The sequence below is a fragment of the Anser anser genome (assembly GCF_964211835.1).
Source record: "Anser anser genome assembly, chromosome: 2".
Lineage (NCBI taxonomy): Eukaryota > Metazoa > Chordata > Aves > Anseriformes > Anatidae > Anser > Anser anser.
Genome location: NC_139721.1, coordinates 151,534,422 through 151,550,043, shown reverse-complemented (window position 1 = coordinate 151,550,043; position 15,622 = coordinate 151,534,422). Strand labels below are relative to the sequence as shown.

Below are 15,622 nucleotides of genomic sequence, written 5' to 3'. Positions count from 1 at the left end.
AGCAGGCAGCAAAGACAAGGCTTGTCCAGAAGGCATATAGAGGATATTTAATGCCAGAGGCTGAGCCGGGGGCTGGTACCCGACAATGTGGGATTTAGGTGTTGACAACGACAGGCAGAGTAACAAGACCCTTTTGAAAGTTACCGTGTCTCCCACTGAAATCTGAGATGGAGTCTCACTATTCTGGGTAATGGTCAGGATTTTAGGAGCCGGTGGTGTCAAGGATATGCTGCTATGTAAATCAGGTTGTTACTTCTAAAAACGCTTCATTTCACCACTGAGACCAGGATGCGAACAAGCCTGACTTAGAAAAAACTGTTTACTTCAGAATACACAGTAAAAATCTATCTTATTCTATATTGGAGTTAAACACTAGATTAGTGAGCAAACAGCTTAAAGAGCTTGTTAAAATCAAGTGAAACAAAAGCAATCTGTGGCAAAGGATATGCTGTGGAAGGCAGGGACGGGTGTATTGAGGCTGGTGGTGCTGATGGGGACGGGCACCAGAGGTAAACACTGTCCTTGGTGGGTATGTGAAGTGCAGCCTGTGCCTGAGCGCGACTTTTAGGACCCCAAAGAAGGAGAGGTGGGCACCAAGTGCTCTGTCAGAGGGACTGGTCAGACCCAACAACTAACACCACTCTTCGTATCTTTATTTGCCTTTCGAGGAGGTTGTTTTGGTCCTGTTGGGTGTAAAGGAAGGAGCTGCCTCTTCCTTTCCGTGGCTCCTCAGTGATCACTGCTGTGAAGGCATCTGTTCAGGGCCAAAGGAGAATGAACAGGACCTTTTCCTCTCCCGGGCAGAACAAGGCGTTAATGGTCTAGTGGAAGTAATTCTGTATCGCAAAGGAAGTTGATAAAATAGAACATAAACTTCTCTAATGGAGGATTTAATTACCAGAAAAGCCAGACTGAATGAAGCAGTTGAGCAGAACTATTTCATCGCTGAAGAGGCAACGATTATTAATCCCCTTTCTCCAAGCCCAAATTATTTATTCAGGAGGCCTCGGACTGCTAAGAATTAACACGTGCCTGTGTGTGTGGATGTGCTCGCATGTCTTTTGTGTGTGTGTGTGTGTCTTTGCATCCAGACGCTCACTACGCTTTAAAAAGTCTCAGATTTTCTGTGACTTCACACAGATTTCCAGCTAAACTGGTGTATCCACATGATCAAGCTGAAACTAACCAAAGTAATCAGGTCTAAAGGCTGGAAAGTAGGCACAACAGTAATGAATCAAAAGGCTTAAAAAGCTCTTAAATTGCTATTTCATTCTTCAACACACAAGCATGGCTATCAAGGTTTAACTGCAGCAGAAGGACTTATTTATTTTATTTGAGAAACAGGCACTTCTCCGAAGCCCTCTATTAGTCGATATATCAGCTTGTTCATGTTTTATGTTGTTGTTTTTCCAATATACAGTTGGAAAAGAAATAACTGCCTGACGAGGCCGGGATGTATGCCTGTAAAGTTTTAAACGCAGTTCTGGTATTTAGCCTTTAAACTTAATGAGATTAAACACAGAATCCATCCATATAATTTACCCTAATGACTGCTTTGTAGTTGTTTTCGTCAGCCAAATCGCGTTAGAGTGTCTGCCATGGTCGGGCACTAGCAGCTACTTTTGGAGGAGAAAATAGGCTGAGAGCCACCCGCAGTGAACTCAGCCGCGGCCAAAGTGCCCAGGTGTGGGCTGGGGGCTCCCAGCACGCCGGGAAGCCCTGGCAGGGACCTCCAGGTGATGGGGACGAGGGGCACGTGCGGGGCTGCCACCTCCGTGCCCCCTTTTGCCTTTCCTGGCCCATGCTGTGCTCAGCCCCCACATCTGCAGCAGGGCTGAAGCTGGAGCACGTCCCCTCTGAAGCCCCTCTGTGGGGGAAGCCAATGCTACTCGTGACCCAAGAAAGGGGTGTGAGAGTAACCCAAAAAGATGATGTTAGAGGTGGACCCAGCTCAGTTAAATCTGAATGAGAACATACTGTCTGCAGGTCCGTGGCACCTATGGATAAAAATCGGTTTGTGCATCTCGAGCAAACGCAAACTGATGTCTAAGCCACTGTGAAAAATGGTCAACGAACAGTGAAAGAACAATTTTACTTGGCATTTTATTCACTTAACAGAAACATTCACTTATCAGGTATCACTGAAGTGCATTTACAGAACTTAGCAGCAAATTCACATATGTAAATTCAGATTTATTTTCTCTTGTTGTCTTTTTTGTTTCTTTTTCTTTTTTACAAATATTACAAATGTACAGCCATTAGTACAGTATTGCCATTCACTCATGCGTGTTATGTACAGAAATCTTCGCTAAAGAGTTACTACTGAGCGAGTTTTCCTTTGCTTCAGGAAATGCTGCATTGTAGGTCATGTGTGCTTCTGGGAGGTGGTCCCACCACACTCTGTCGCTGCACGTAACGAGAAGTAGACATCTAAGGTCACATTCAACCCTAGTGCAAGCAGGTGCAACTCCACTGCCTTCAAAGGGATCGGCTGGTGCCTGCCTGCAGCAGGGGCTCAGTTAGATCCCCACCCCTAGATTCGTTCTGGCAGCTGAAGCCAAGATTAGGTTTAGGTATTTCTTGCAACAAAGGATAATTCAATCTCACCACACTTCTCTTTTTGTCCTTCAGAATAACCAGGCGTGGCGTTTTGCTGTCACCTTAGCGAGCTGATGTCGTGCCAGGGCTGGAGGAGGGCGGATGAGGGCAGGGAGATGTAAGGAGGAGCCTTTGAGGTCTCTTGTGTGCTAGGTGAAGACTACCTTGAAGAGGAAAAGTAGAAGACATGCTTCCCCATGTCCGACGGGTCTCTGCTAGAGCCCTGGTCCTCCTCTGTGGTTGCCTGGTGGCTCCTCTCCCTTGGTGGGAGCAGATGAAGCCCCTGGGACCACCACTGCTGGCACCACGAGCGGCATCTCCTGCCCCACCAGTCCTGGGACTGACCACAAGCCCTCCCGCCGCCCCCAGGTGCCTTTGCTGCCCAGGATTTGCAGGGCGGCTGCAGCAGCGATGGCTGTGTTGGAGGAAAGGACCACGTGAAGGTAGCGGGAAGCTTCAGGAGATGTTAGAAATATTCTGAGTTCTAATCAGAATTCCTGACAAAGTGGTCAAAGCATTGACAAAGTGGTTACTACAAAATGCTTCCATTACTGACATGTCTCTCTCTTTTTTTTTCTTTTTTTTTTTTTCTTAACTATTTCTACTCTAAGTTTTTTTTTTTTATATTTTTGGTAGTTAATATGGAATGTATTATTTTGTTGAAAAGGTTTCTGGGAGGGGACAGCTTTCTTTTATCTAATTTAAAAATTCTAGTTTATCACAATTGTTTTTATACAAGACACTATAGATACATCTTGTAGTTTATAATCTAAAAATAAAATCTCATCAAAATACTGTAGCTATTCTATTGTGGGCATCAATAAACAATGTATTTACTGTATATGGCTCTCCAAACATGATAAACCCTATACAAAGAGCATCTATCTTTATTGATAGGAACAGTTTCCCGTGTAAAGGAAATTACATGGAAAAATATGAGCCTTATGTTGTTTGAAAAGTAACTCAGCTTGACAGTTCTGAGAAAATACCAAGACAATTATCACAAATCAGTAGCAGCATGTTATATACAGATTTAAAGAGAATCACAGGAATAAAAAGAAAAAAAGTAGTTATATACCCGCAAATTCTGTCATTTAAAAAGAAAAGAAAAGAAAACAAAACAAAACATTTAAAGAAATATACAGGGCATTTGAAGGTTGGTTCTGCAGTGGGACTATCAAAGCTCAGTTCTCCCATGACGGTATCTTCTGCCTTCTGATTAAGTTTGGGATGGTTTGAAGCTGAGATTATATTAAACCCAGCCATGGTTATGAAGGAGATGTTTAGTTGTTAGATGTTACTCATCTCCTAACTGAAAAAAAACACCTGGTTTTCAGACTGCAGATGAATATGAATAATAATAATACTTGCCATTTATACAGAGCTAGAATCTGGAAACTTACATGGAGTAAGATCTTACCCAAGCCCGTAGTTGTATCTACTGCACTTATATCAACTGGACTGTGTGCCGATGTGGAACTCACAGTAAGAGCGACTGCACCGTACACTGTTGTGGTGTCTGACCAGAGAACTTTGCTCCTGCCAAGTTCTTCAGACATGAAGCAGGTAAGTATTATTATCCCCATTTAACAGATGGAGAAACTGAGGCAGGAAAGAGACAAGTATCAAACGTGCTGTCTAGTTTGGGATGTCTCAGTTGTGGCTACCCAACCCAGCGATTTTTCAGCTGTAGGGAGCATCCTGAGCTCACACTGACTCAGTTTAGAGCGCTGGACCCTTGGGATCTTTGTGGTCTGAGGCTCCAGCCTGACTGATTTGGAGCAGAGTGGTCCTCACCCCCAGCCCTGGCAGGGCAGTGTAGAGGTGGACAGAGGAGAGCATCTGCCCCTGCGGCGCAGGCTGAGGGACAGCCGGGTGGCCCTGCTCCCTGTTGATGCCTACAGGTCACGTGGGATGAACTGGGCTCAGATAATTAAAATTTGCAGCGTGCAAAACTCATGGCCAGATTTGAAAATTTGGCGGGAAGTAGTTTGGCCGCGGCGCCAGAGGGAATAAGTGTAAACACCAAGGGAAAGCCGGTGCCCGGCTTTGTGCTCAGAGACAGCAGTGGGAATCAGTTTAAAAATGCTGCATATCTTCAAGGCCCAAATTCTTTCTCACAGATTTAGGCAGCGAGCTGGATGATTTTTGCATAGAGGTTAGATACCTTTTTTTTTTTTTTCGTGGATGATTATGGATGCTCAGAGACCTGCTGTGTGCCTGGGGTACTTCCATCTCTGCGTACTATTTTCTGTTATTTGGTGACAACTCTTTCACTGATTGTGTGAGGGAAAACAAACTCTATTTGGGATCAGCCAGGTGGCCTGCTAATGCCTCAAATTGTTAATACCAACAGCGATAAACTATGAAAAGCAGAATCTTTGTGGGATTGGCATTATTATTTGGGCAGGTACATTCTTGGGAAGGGGTCGTGAAAAAGCGGTTTTCTAAAGTCGACTTCAGTGCATCAGACACATTTATATTTACGTATTTCCAATACAGAATCAAAAGAAAATATTCCCATGGAGTTTGCTATTAAATGCCAAACTGTTTCAATTCTCTCAGCTCACGCATCCTGCCTAGCCTCCTCTCCAGCTGATTTGATCTGGCCACATAGCAAAGGTCTCGAGTGATTTACACAGTTAGTAGGAACTGATCTTGCTCTGGGGGTTTCTTCACCCAGGTGCCCAGACCGGCTTTCTGAAATGCTTTAAACAGCTGCTGCTTGACAGACTGGTACGTCTGAGCCACCAGCTTCGCCTCGCTGTACACCGATGGCATGTCTCCATGGCTTGGTGTTCGTGTGCTCAGCTGCAGAACAAGAGTCAGAGAAAAGGAAAAATGGAATAATAATAAAAAAATCAACCCATGAGCCAAAAGAAACAGGAGGCTTCAGTAGCCGTATAATCTTCCTGTCTACATTTCATAAGCAACAAACAAACTATCACTGTGCTTTTTGTGTTTGCTTTTGGTTTAACAACAACAACAGCAAAAAAACCCAAAACAACAGGAAAGCAATGAATGCCCACGACACTGTTTCGAACCGTTGCAAAGAGGAATGAGGTAAAGAGCTTTGCCTTGGAGTGGGCATCAGCAGCAGCAAATCTTAGCGTGCTTTGCAATGGCAAACATCTGCCTCTCGGTTAAAATGATTTTTAGAAATGAAAGGGAAAAATCTTGTCTTGGAATCTTTAAAGAATGTGCACAAGTTAGCTGAGTAGCTCAGGGCTTCAAAGCAACACTATGAGGCTGCAGGAGGAAAGTCTCCTGCTGCACCCTCCCTTTCCCTTCTTCAATCTGTTATTGTCAGAAATGCTGTGAAACCTGCCCAGGACAGGGCAGAAATCAGTGTCAGGATTTGTACCGGTGCTGGAGGGAAGGAGGCCGGTGCAGGAAAGCGGAGCAAGCGCCGAGCTGCCAGACAGACGGCCGCCTGCAGCCCTCACGGCCCCGAGCGCGCACGCAGCAGTACGCACCCTCTGTTTTCACAAGGACCAAGCAGACAACTTTCCCTGACCTGCCAAAGCCTTAACAGCGCCAAAGCAGTGGTGAGGCTTTGACATTATACGAAAGAAACTGAAATCTGGAAAATGCCTTAAAGCAAGCAGGCAGGTGAAAGTCCAGCGCTTACAAGCCAGGGAAATAGCACCCTGTAGGAAAAAACACTGTCGAAGCACAGCCTTGGCGAGCGATCAACACTGCTTTCCTTCTCTGTTAAAAGCAGAAATGCTGAAAGAGGGACTGCAGGAAAACGTCCACAGGAACACGCAGCCTGAAATGAGCTGCTCTGCTTCGCTTGGTGCCATCTGGGCACACAGCACGGGCCTGCTCGGCCCCGGGGTCTGTAGGCCCAGCCAGCGAGGGAGAGCGATGCTCCAGCTGGGGGTACATGGGCCGCAAACCGCCTACAGCCCTGCCATAGGCTTGTCCCGGGATTTGTTCCTGTGAGGATCCCTCCATTTTGGGTAGCAGCAGGAGTGTGCTTCACCTCCCGTCCCATGGCAGGTCGGGACCTGTGTCACCACACTGTGACAGCACAGGGCACGAAGCCCAGGCTGGTCGCTTCTGCTGTCCCCAGCCTCCAGGTCCCTGCTACTGCTCGGTATGGATGAGTCCCATCAGACTCCTTTCCTGGGGTGTCCTGCAGAGCAGAACAAGCCCTTTGAGCTCATCCTCACACCTCCCCACCATGCCTGTCCTTATGCCTTCCTGGATGACCTTGGCAGTGGAAGCGGCTGCAGGCTTCCCTGCCATCATTCTGCCTTGTTCTTTCCCATTCATTTCCCCATTGGAAAAAGGTTTGGGCACTTAATAAAATCATTTTTGTTTTGTCCTCATTTTTTCTCACCCTACATGGACTACAGAATGATTCTGGACAAGCCTCATTATAGCAAAATAACACTACAGCAGTGAAAGGAGAAGGGCTGGAGACGCATTGCTTTTTCCCTGCTGCTCCTCCTGGAGGTGGCAGGGTCAGGTTTGCTGCCTTGGTCCCTGCCTCCACCAGCACCTCCTTGAAAGGTTAGGCAAGAGGAGAAACAGTGACATCAGAACCAGGAATAATGACAGAAAAATGCCTCATACAAGCATTCAGGAGACAATGTGCTCCCTGATAAATTGCCAAATCCTATTCATGTAAAACAACAACATTGGCTTGAAATTACTTTAAAAAACACCCCTTTTCCCTGGGTTGGCTTGGAGCCTGAATGCAGAAAATGTTCTCATTTTGTTAGGCCCATTTCTGTTTCAAAATGCTCGTACCCAGATCTCCTCAGCTTCATTTCCCACCTGTCAGCAAGAGCAAGGTGCTGAGGCACCCACCTGGCCCTGGCAGGAGGTGGTTGCTCCCTGCTCCCCACTCCCTCTCGCTCTCCTTTCTTGCCTGAACTCTTTTTGCTTTAATTTCTTTATTCCACATCAAGCTTCTTCCTACATTTCCTACATCCCCAAGCTCCACCTTCTAGTTCTCAACCATCCATCTGACCTGCCACTGACTCCTGTCTGTGGGAAGTAAAGTGAAGCGTGAAGGCAGGCTGACCACGGTGCCATTTCAAATAAGGGGAGTTCATGGCCATCTTTCCTAGAGAAAGTGGGGCTGTTGAGGACTGGTGGCTATTTTAACTAATACAGCCTGTAGTTTTAATGCCGTGAGATTGTACTGCTGCTGAGGGTAATGAAATCAGAGAGCCTTCAGCACCTGGTCACTCACCTTGTGGCAAACAGCTTTGTCATTGTATAGATTTATCAGTAATAAATAACTCATCTGGGGGAGTGGGGAAGAAGAGGGGAATGGGTAATCCATAGCACCTCCTTCTGTCAGTTAACTTGGGTGAGACTGGGAGCAGTTTAAGTTGGGAGTCTAAACCCCTGTGTAGGCAATGAAGTGATGTAGATGCCTCCAGGGCAATGACAAATACTTCCCTCAGGCCTCTGAGACTTGGTGAGTTGAACACTCCCCTTGGAGACAAAGAGATACTTGGGGTGAGACATGAAAAATTCCCCAGTTCTGCTTGTGTGGACACTCAGCACTGTCTTGGCTTTTCACTGCTCATTTGAGCTTGGCTCCAGTGCCATGGAGAGCCAGAACACCCATCTCCCCTCCGAACCTGCCTGGGTTTCTGCTGCTGGCTTTCTCTGTGCTCTCAGCTACTGCAGCTGACCCCACAGGGTCTCTTACCATGAGATTGCCAAGACAGGGTTGATTCCTGGGTAAGGACTAGACCACCACGGGCAGGCAGCAATGTTCCGTCACTGCGTCAGGTTTACCTTGCCATGAAGCTTTGCCCATCGAGCGAAGAACATGTGCTTGCAGAGCCGTGAGGGGCTCCCGCAGTTCCTCTTCCCCGTTGTGGCATTGATAACCTCCAGGTCGGCGTTCCCCACAATCCAGTTCACGCTGAAGCCAGGAGATTTTCCAGGCTGACGAGCATCAGCATGACTAACCCCTGGCAGGAGAGAAGGACACCAGTAACGCCCAGAGCACCAAACCTTCAGAGGCTGAGAACATGTGGTCGTTCATTGCGGCACATGCAATGTCCCTGGGTGAATGCACTGCACGTGCTCTTGCTCCTGTCACTGCTGGTTAAATGTGACTGGTCTGAGCACATTAGAGAGATAACGTGCAATTCCCCCAGTTCTGCTTGTGTGGACACTCAGCACTGTCTTGGGCACTGCTAGGGATGGGGCAGCCACAGATCCTCTGGGCAACCTGTTCCAGTGCCTCACCACCCTCATAGTAAACAATTTCTTCCTTTTATCTAACCTAAATCTAACCTGTTTCAGTTTAAAGCCATTCCCCTCTGTCCTATCACTACACCCCTGACCAAGAGTCCCTCCCCAGCTCTCCTGCAGCCCCCTTTAGGCCCTGGCAGGCTGCTGTAAGGTCTCCCTAAAGCCTTCTCTTCTCCAGGCTGAACAACCCCAACTCTCACTCTCTCAGTTTGTAATGTATGGTGTTGACAGCAGTGTCATGGTTGTTGAATGAAATCTTCCAGAAAGGCTTTAATGGAATGACCAGTTTTTAAAGGAACTAAACAAATTGCTTTTGCCATGAGTTCCTTCAAGTGAGCTTTTCCTGGTCTGGTGTATTTAACTGCTATCGATTGCGGGGACCTTCTCTATGATGGATACTCTTGATCATAGGTGATATAAACATGGGATAAGAAAATATGAAAGATGCATTCGAGCACCACAGAGAGATTATTATATCCAAGTTAATGAAGATCCTGTAGACACCACAGACCAACACATAAAATCACTCCTCGCATTGCGTCTGCCCACAAGATGCCTACCCTCTATGGAAGCGACAATCTCTTCAAGATCTCGTTAAATTCACCATGGCAGTATTTCGGACATGCTTAAGTGTGATACATCTTTACTTTTAGACAGTTACAGCAGTGATGTTTTCAGTTGCCTGTGGTGACTGAATGACCTCTGTGTCATTCACATGGCCAATTTTGGACATCTGAATAACAATCTGCAGTCCACTATGGAGCCTACGTGGGTGAGATCTCCCTTGGCTCTAATGGAGGGTAGGCTGCGAGGTCAGCTGTGGATGTCTGTGTGCCAGAGTTATTGCTAATCAGGTGTATTCCTGACCCTTCTTAATCATTTACTGAGCATCATCCTTTTCATGATGTCTACCTCCTTCCCTCTTCTCGTGCCTGAAACCAGGAAAAGATTAGTCTTTGTGAGGAGATAAGAGGAATAAAGTGCGTATTTTATTTTCCAGTACAGGAGTGAGCTCTGCTTCGCCCTGCTCATTAGTGCTTCTGGGAGCAGACAGCTAACATCTGGAGCTTCCCAAGCTGGAAAAGACAGAGCAATCTGAAGCAGTCCAAGTATGTTGGACAACGTGGGCACTGGATGATGTGGAAGGAGATGGGAACTGGTAGAAATGAGGCATCTGCCACTGCCTTTAAACATGGTGAGCTGGATAAGCCCCTGAGAGGGACTGTGATGGCGGAGGAGGGCTGTGCAGGGCTGGTGGTGGTGGGGACGCTGCCTTCATGGCAGCTCCTGCCTGCGGCCCCTCAGCAATGTCAGCGAGGGATATGCTTCCCTTCTGCGCCTTCCAGCATGGTCCCTTCTGCCCCGGGAGGGAGCTGCAAGAGCCTGGCGGGACTGAGCACACACACTGAGAGAAGTGTGGCCACTGAAGGGAAAAGAATACATGGCACATCCACTTTGTACTGGTGGCAAAGCTGGAACTGCAGAAATCAGCTCAGTCACTGGGACCGAACTCACTACCGTGTAGAAGAGAATTACAGCTAAATCATAACCTCACCCAGGATTTGTAAACACATTCATGGCGTATTAATACCTCGTTCAATTTTTTTTTTCCACCTGATATAGCAGATCAGTCTGCATCTAAGATTCCAGTTCACCTAGGCAACAGACTATAAACTGAAAGCCTGAAAATCAGATAGCTCCCGGAGCTATTGAAACGCCTCTGTACAGAACAAGATGCAAACAGATCAAAATCTGCTGTTTGACACTACACATCGGCTCTGTCAAGATAGCACCCAAAAAGAATGAGTGCCAAAAAGTGCGATAGCAAACACCCTCCCGTGAGAAGCTGCCACGGATGACAAAATCAGTAAGAAGGCCGCGTTTCCACCGCGCAGAGGAAACAGAAAAGCTGCACTGGGGCCAGAGCAGGCTGTGGGTGCCCACCAGTGCGGAGGTGTGGGCTGTACACCCCGTCCCATGCCCAGCCTCAGACCTCCCTCTGCTCTTGGTGGGTGTCTTTGAGAGCAGGGGGCTTGCATTATGCCTGGAAAATGCTCTGTGCCAGTTCTGCTTTCACACTTTTTCTTCCCAGCTATCATATGTCAGTATGCATATTTAGGTAAGTGGAAGATATTTTCACATCGTTGTCTGAATGCAAGAGAAGAGGCTTCAAAGCAAACACCATGAGACTCATGCCAGACGCAAATGGGATGGCAGACCTGGATATATTCTGTGATTGTTGTTTTTGATCCTTTTTGTAACATTTTTCTTCAAGTTTTCCTTTTGACAAGTAATTGTTCTGACTTTGTTTGAAAGGTAACTCCCAAATAATCTAGATCATTTTCTCTCCTTTATGTAAAACATCCTCCTTAAAACCAACACAACAAAGAGTACAATAGGAGACTGTAGGAACTTGAAGGAAAAGAAAAGGCTTTGTACAAGCAATATGAACTTGAGCATTGTGGGATATGAAATGAAATCTGTTCTCATTCTCCTCTCCCTCCTAGCAAAGCCTCTCGCCTCTTCACTATACCCTTTAGAACGGCCTCAGTCTTAAGAGAAAGAGAAATAAAAATTAAAGAGCGTTTTTCTTTCTTTTAAAACACACACCCAAGAGTAATTCCAGTGAATGAAAGGATTTCCATCTGGCCGGGACTACTATGAGTAGAAAAGCTTACTGATTATTTATCTGTGGGGCCAAGGAGATATTTCACGATATCTCATCACACAGTATGATGCTTCTCTCCACTGAAATGCTTGTAGCATTATGACGAAGTGCCAAAATAATCAGTCTCCTTATAATTGGAGGTCTCCTGCAATTTAAAATCCCCAGCTGGTCTGATCCCTGCGAGGGGAGGGGGAGGTGGAATGCCCTGGTCGAGGTTGCTGTGGTTTGGTCTTTAATGAATTCGGTACGGCTTTTGGTAGGTGGTCATTCCCACAGTCACTGAATATGTTGTCGGCACAGTTTTCCAGCTAAGAGAAATGCAGCACAAGCCTCGGTGATGTAAGTTTTAAGCAGGGCTGCAGTGTGGGCTCCCTAGGACTTGTGGGGGAGGGACGATTACAAATAATGGCTTTAGAGACAAAAACAATGTAGACAGAGAGAGACAGATTCCTCCCACTGCTTCTCCTAGGCTGAAGAAAACCCACAAACACTTCTGAAAGCAAAGCGAAAGCTTTTTCAAACAGAAGTCTCAGGGAAGGAGGAAGCCAGCCACGAAGCATGCAGCTACTTAGAGTGCCACCAGTGCCCCTTTGATGCACTTCTAACTGCCCTGAAATCTCTGGCAATTACTCATGGATATAAATACACACTCGAGCCATTACGTCTTCTCTGCAAGTCCAACCCAGCCAAACAATGGCTATTCTGTGGTTAAATCCCTTGTTGCATTTTCAGTCCTCCAGCGGGTCAGGCTGGGTGTGATTTTGATCTTAATGTATGGGTGGGCTTGCAATGACCTAGGGCTGGCAGAAGAGGCACGGGATGCGAACAGCTTCCCCGCCGGGAGATGCAGATCCCTCCTGCAAGCAGGGGTGTGTTAGCAAAATAACAACCAGGTTTGGGAAGTGGGGAGGTTTTTCCTTCCTCCCTCCCATGGTGTGGTGTGGGAAGGAAGAGGGGGCTGAGTGGTGCCCAGGCTGGACCAGGGCAGGAGGGACACGGAGGAGGGCGAGCAGTGTGGAGCACAGTTTCCTGCATACTTGCATTACACAGGCTTTGGCTAGCTGCACTGAAGAGTTAAAAATTGAGATAAGCTGTTCAAACAAGATAAGCCTTTTGACCTATTCACCTTATAACACATACATGCATATTACACTTACCAGATGTACTAAACCACACAGAACCTGAGAATTTCCCCAGTGGCTAAACTATCACTTCTGCCTCAGCTAAACTAATTCTGTCACAAGGACACATAAACAGAAAAAAAACCACAAAAAAACAAGAAATAGATAAAGGATAAAACAACACTTGCCTGACTTAGGGACCTAGAGGGCTATGAAAGGCAATGTTACACCCCACTAAAGCATCCCAACCTCCCATCTCTGTACTCCTGACATCGTACCGGTGTCTCAGTGAATCCTCCTGGAAAACAGTTATCTGTGTCTAAGAGCAAAATAAGGGTCTGATTCTGTGCAGAGCTGGTGTCCTTACACTCACATGCCTCATGGGGATCTGAAAGGCATTCAAGACTGTGGGATTTTGCTGGGATGAGGCTGGGCAGCTGCTGCCTGGCTGGGGGTTAAGGAAGCTGGGGTGGAGATGGGGAGAGATGAAGAAGAAAGGACCAGAGACCTGGGGTAGGGAGAAGGGCTGGAAAAAAGTGGTGGCAATGGAAGAAGCCCAAAAAATAGCTGGGAACCACCAAGCTGCTCACAAAACTGGCAGCAGGCTCAGCAGGGAGCAGCAATGCCTCCAGGAGGTGTCCTGAGCAGGCAGGGCCTCCTGCATGAACCCCCAGCCATCTGATGGCCATTTGCCCTGAGTACGACTGGTGAAGGAGCAGGGCTCCAACTAAGGGGCACTGGTGGGGGGTTGCATGCATGGGTCCAGAGATGTGAGGACAGCTCCTGGCTCTTCATCTTTGTACCCTCTCTGGGTGAGGGAGAGCAGGATGAAAGATTTAAACTAAAATGTACTGAACACTTCCTCTTTTTTATTATTTTTTATTTATTTTTTATTATGAATACCTTTTTCCCACTTAGTATACTGACGGGTTTCCTAGTCAGCTTATATCCACTACTGATCTTTTTCATGGTCACTGAATTTAAAAGCATGTTTCTTCATTCTACACAATCATACTTAGCAGGAAAAAAGAAGGCACGGGCTAATCGTTTACTCACAAACATGTAAAGTTTCCTGTCAGTGACCTGCGCAATTAGCAGTGGGAGAGGGGCTCGTTTGTCTCGCAGGCAGGTGTTCGCTTACCACTGAGAAGCAGCTGATTGCGCCGGTACGAAGCTGGCAGCTGACCAATGTCTTCTATTCTATGGCTCATTACCCGGGAAAGGTGACCAGTGTGACAGAGGCTTCCCACAATGATGCTGTGCAAGTACATGGGTTCGATGAAGGAGCTGAGGAGCGCACCTTGGAGCCCAAGGATGTTCCATCTGGAAAAGAAATTCGGGAGAGAGAAAACACACGGTGGAGGAATGGCCACAAGAGAGCAGCCCTGGGAAAATCAGCAAAGGCCAACACATGGGTTGGAGGGATGAAGGGTGAAACCACTCCTGTCCTTGTCCTATCACGCATGAAGCACTGCACTGATGGTTTATTATACTCCCGTAGGACTGATTCTCCCCACACAATGTTTTTAGATTACTGTGATGCCACTGACTCAAGGGACGTATTTCTGTCTTCTGTTATTGCAGAGGCTTCCTGGTAAGAACTATTCTTTATACAAGCATTTTGGTTTGATTAAAGTTAATTTAGCATGTCTTTAGCAGAATCCATGTATCTATCTATCTATCTACCTATCTACCTATCTATCTATCTATCTATCTACCTATCTATCTATCTATTTATTTTCTGCACATACCCTTTTTCAATTGCAAGGGTAGAGCTATAATGAGTGCTTCTGTTATTCTACCTTTACCTACCCTTTGTCCTACATTACTACCATCCCTATTCATAAAGGCAAGATGCCACGTGACTTAGGTTGCCAAAATTATCACAAAGGTCTTCTGAATAATTTTTGAGAACCTCATAGGCTGACATTTCCTTGCACAAATGGACATGCAGATATGAAGACATCTATACGAAACAAATCCTGTTCCTGATAGGCAATTTATTTGTAACCAACAGTTTGACTCGTTCTAAACTGTTCCCAGAGACGAACCTGTCTCACCTTGCTGCTGTCTCAAAGGTGCAACAAAATGATGGTGAAAACCTTGGGGCCTTCAGTCTGTTTATGACTGAGTTCCTTACTAGTGGATTAGTTGCCAGAACCGTCATTTATTTTAATTTCCTACACGTTTTTACATCATGCTAGGCACATATATGAATGGGTTCTGAGTTCTTCAGGGGACAGGTGACTGGTTAAAAATTGGAAAAAAAAAAAAAAGAAAAACAAAAAAGAGGACGAGATGTTGTGTGATGCAGTTATCTTCTGTAGCAAACCTGCTCAGCTCAGCCCATCTAACAAGGAGTTGTTCCCCACCACACAAACACTAACGTGCTCTCTTACCCTTGGACAATATTTTTATGTAAGCTGAATGCTGTCAATCTGTTTGAATAGTTTTGAGTTCAGGAGTTCAAACTGAAAACTCCTCGGAAAATGTAGTTTTGCAGAGTGTATTTTGGCTCATTAAAAACCAAAACACCGGCAACATTTGGAACTCTGTGGCTGACTGAAGTAGAGGGTGAGAGGTGCCTGCTATTTAAGGCAACAACCAGTGGCTGCCATGCTAAATAATGTGTTTAAAGCACAATCTCCATCAGCAGCAAGCATTATGTAGCTAATTTCTTACATCATTGTTCTTTTCATTAATTAACATTTCTCAACCGTTAGTGCAATTATTGCAGTGCCTCAGTGCTGTATGTCTCTTTTCATGATTAATAAGGAGTCATTATATTTCCCTTTCCTGAAGCAGTCAATTAACACGGAATACTTTCCATTAATTACTGAATGTTTAAAACCAGCATGCTGTACCTGGAGAGCAATCTGCTCTAGGAACCTGTGACACCAATTGCTTTAAAAAGTTCTCTTTAAATTTTATTCCAAAAACACAAGCAATTTAGCTGGCTATATTAATTTGCCTCCGAAGCAGGGCTGTGAATGAGAAACATCTT

General features: G+C 46.1%; 1 protein-coding gene across 3 annotated transcripts in view; it reads right to left on the bottom strand.

Annotated features, from left to right (window-relative positions):
* Positions 1 to 2,084: 2,084 nt before the first annotated feature.
* The window catches only part of ADARB2 (adenosine deaminase RNA specific B2 (inactive)), a 312,048-nt gene continuing 298,510 nt past the window's right edge, over positions 2,085 to 15,622 (bottom strand). For all 3 annotated transcript variants that reach the window (XM_083822952.1, XM_083822950.1, XM_083822951.1), the window contains 3 exons: positions 13,760 to 13,941; positions 8,365 to 8,543; positions 2,085 to 5,409 (listed from right to left, as the gene is read on the bottom strand). In XM_083822952.1, coding sequence (XP_083679078.1) covers positions 5,233 to 5,409; positions 8,365 to 8,543; positions 13,760 to 13,941 — 538 coding nt within the window. In that variant the 3' untranslated portion in view covers positions 2,085 to 5,232. The remainder of the gene's footprint in view (positions 5,410 to 8,364; positions 8,544 to 13,759; positions 13,942 to 15,622) is intronic.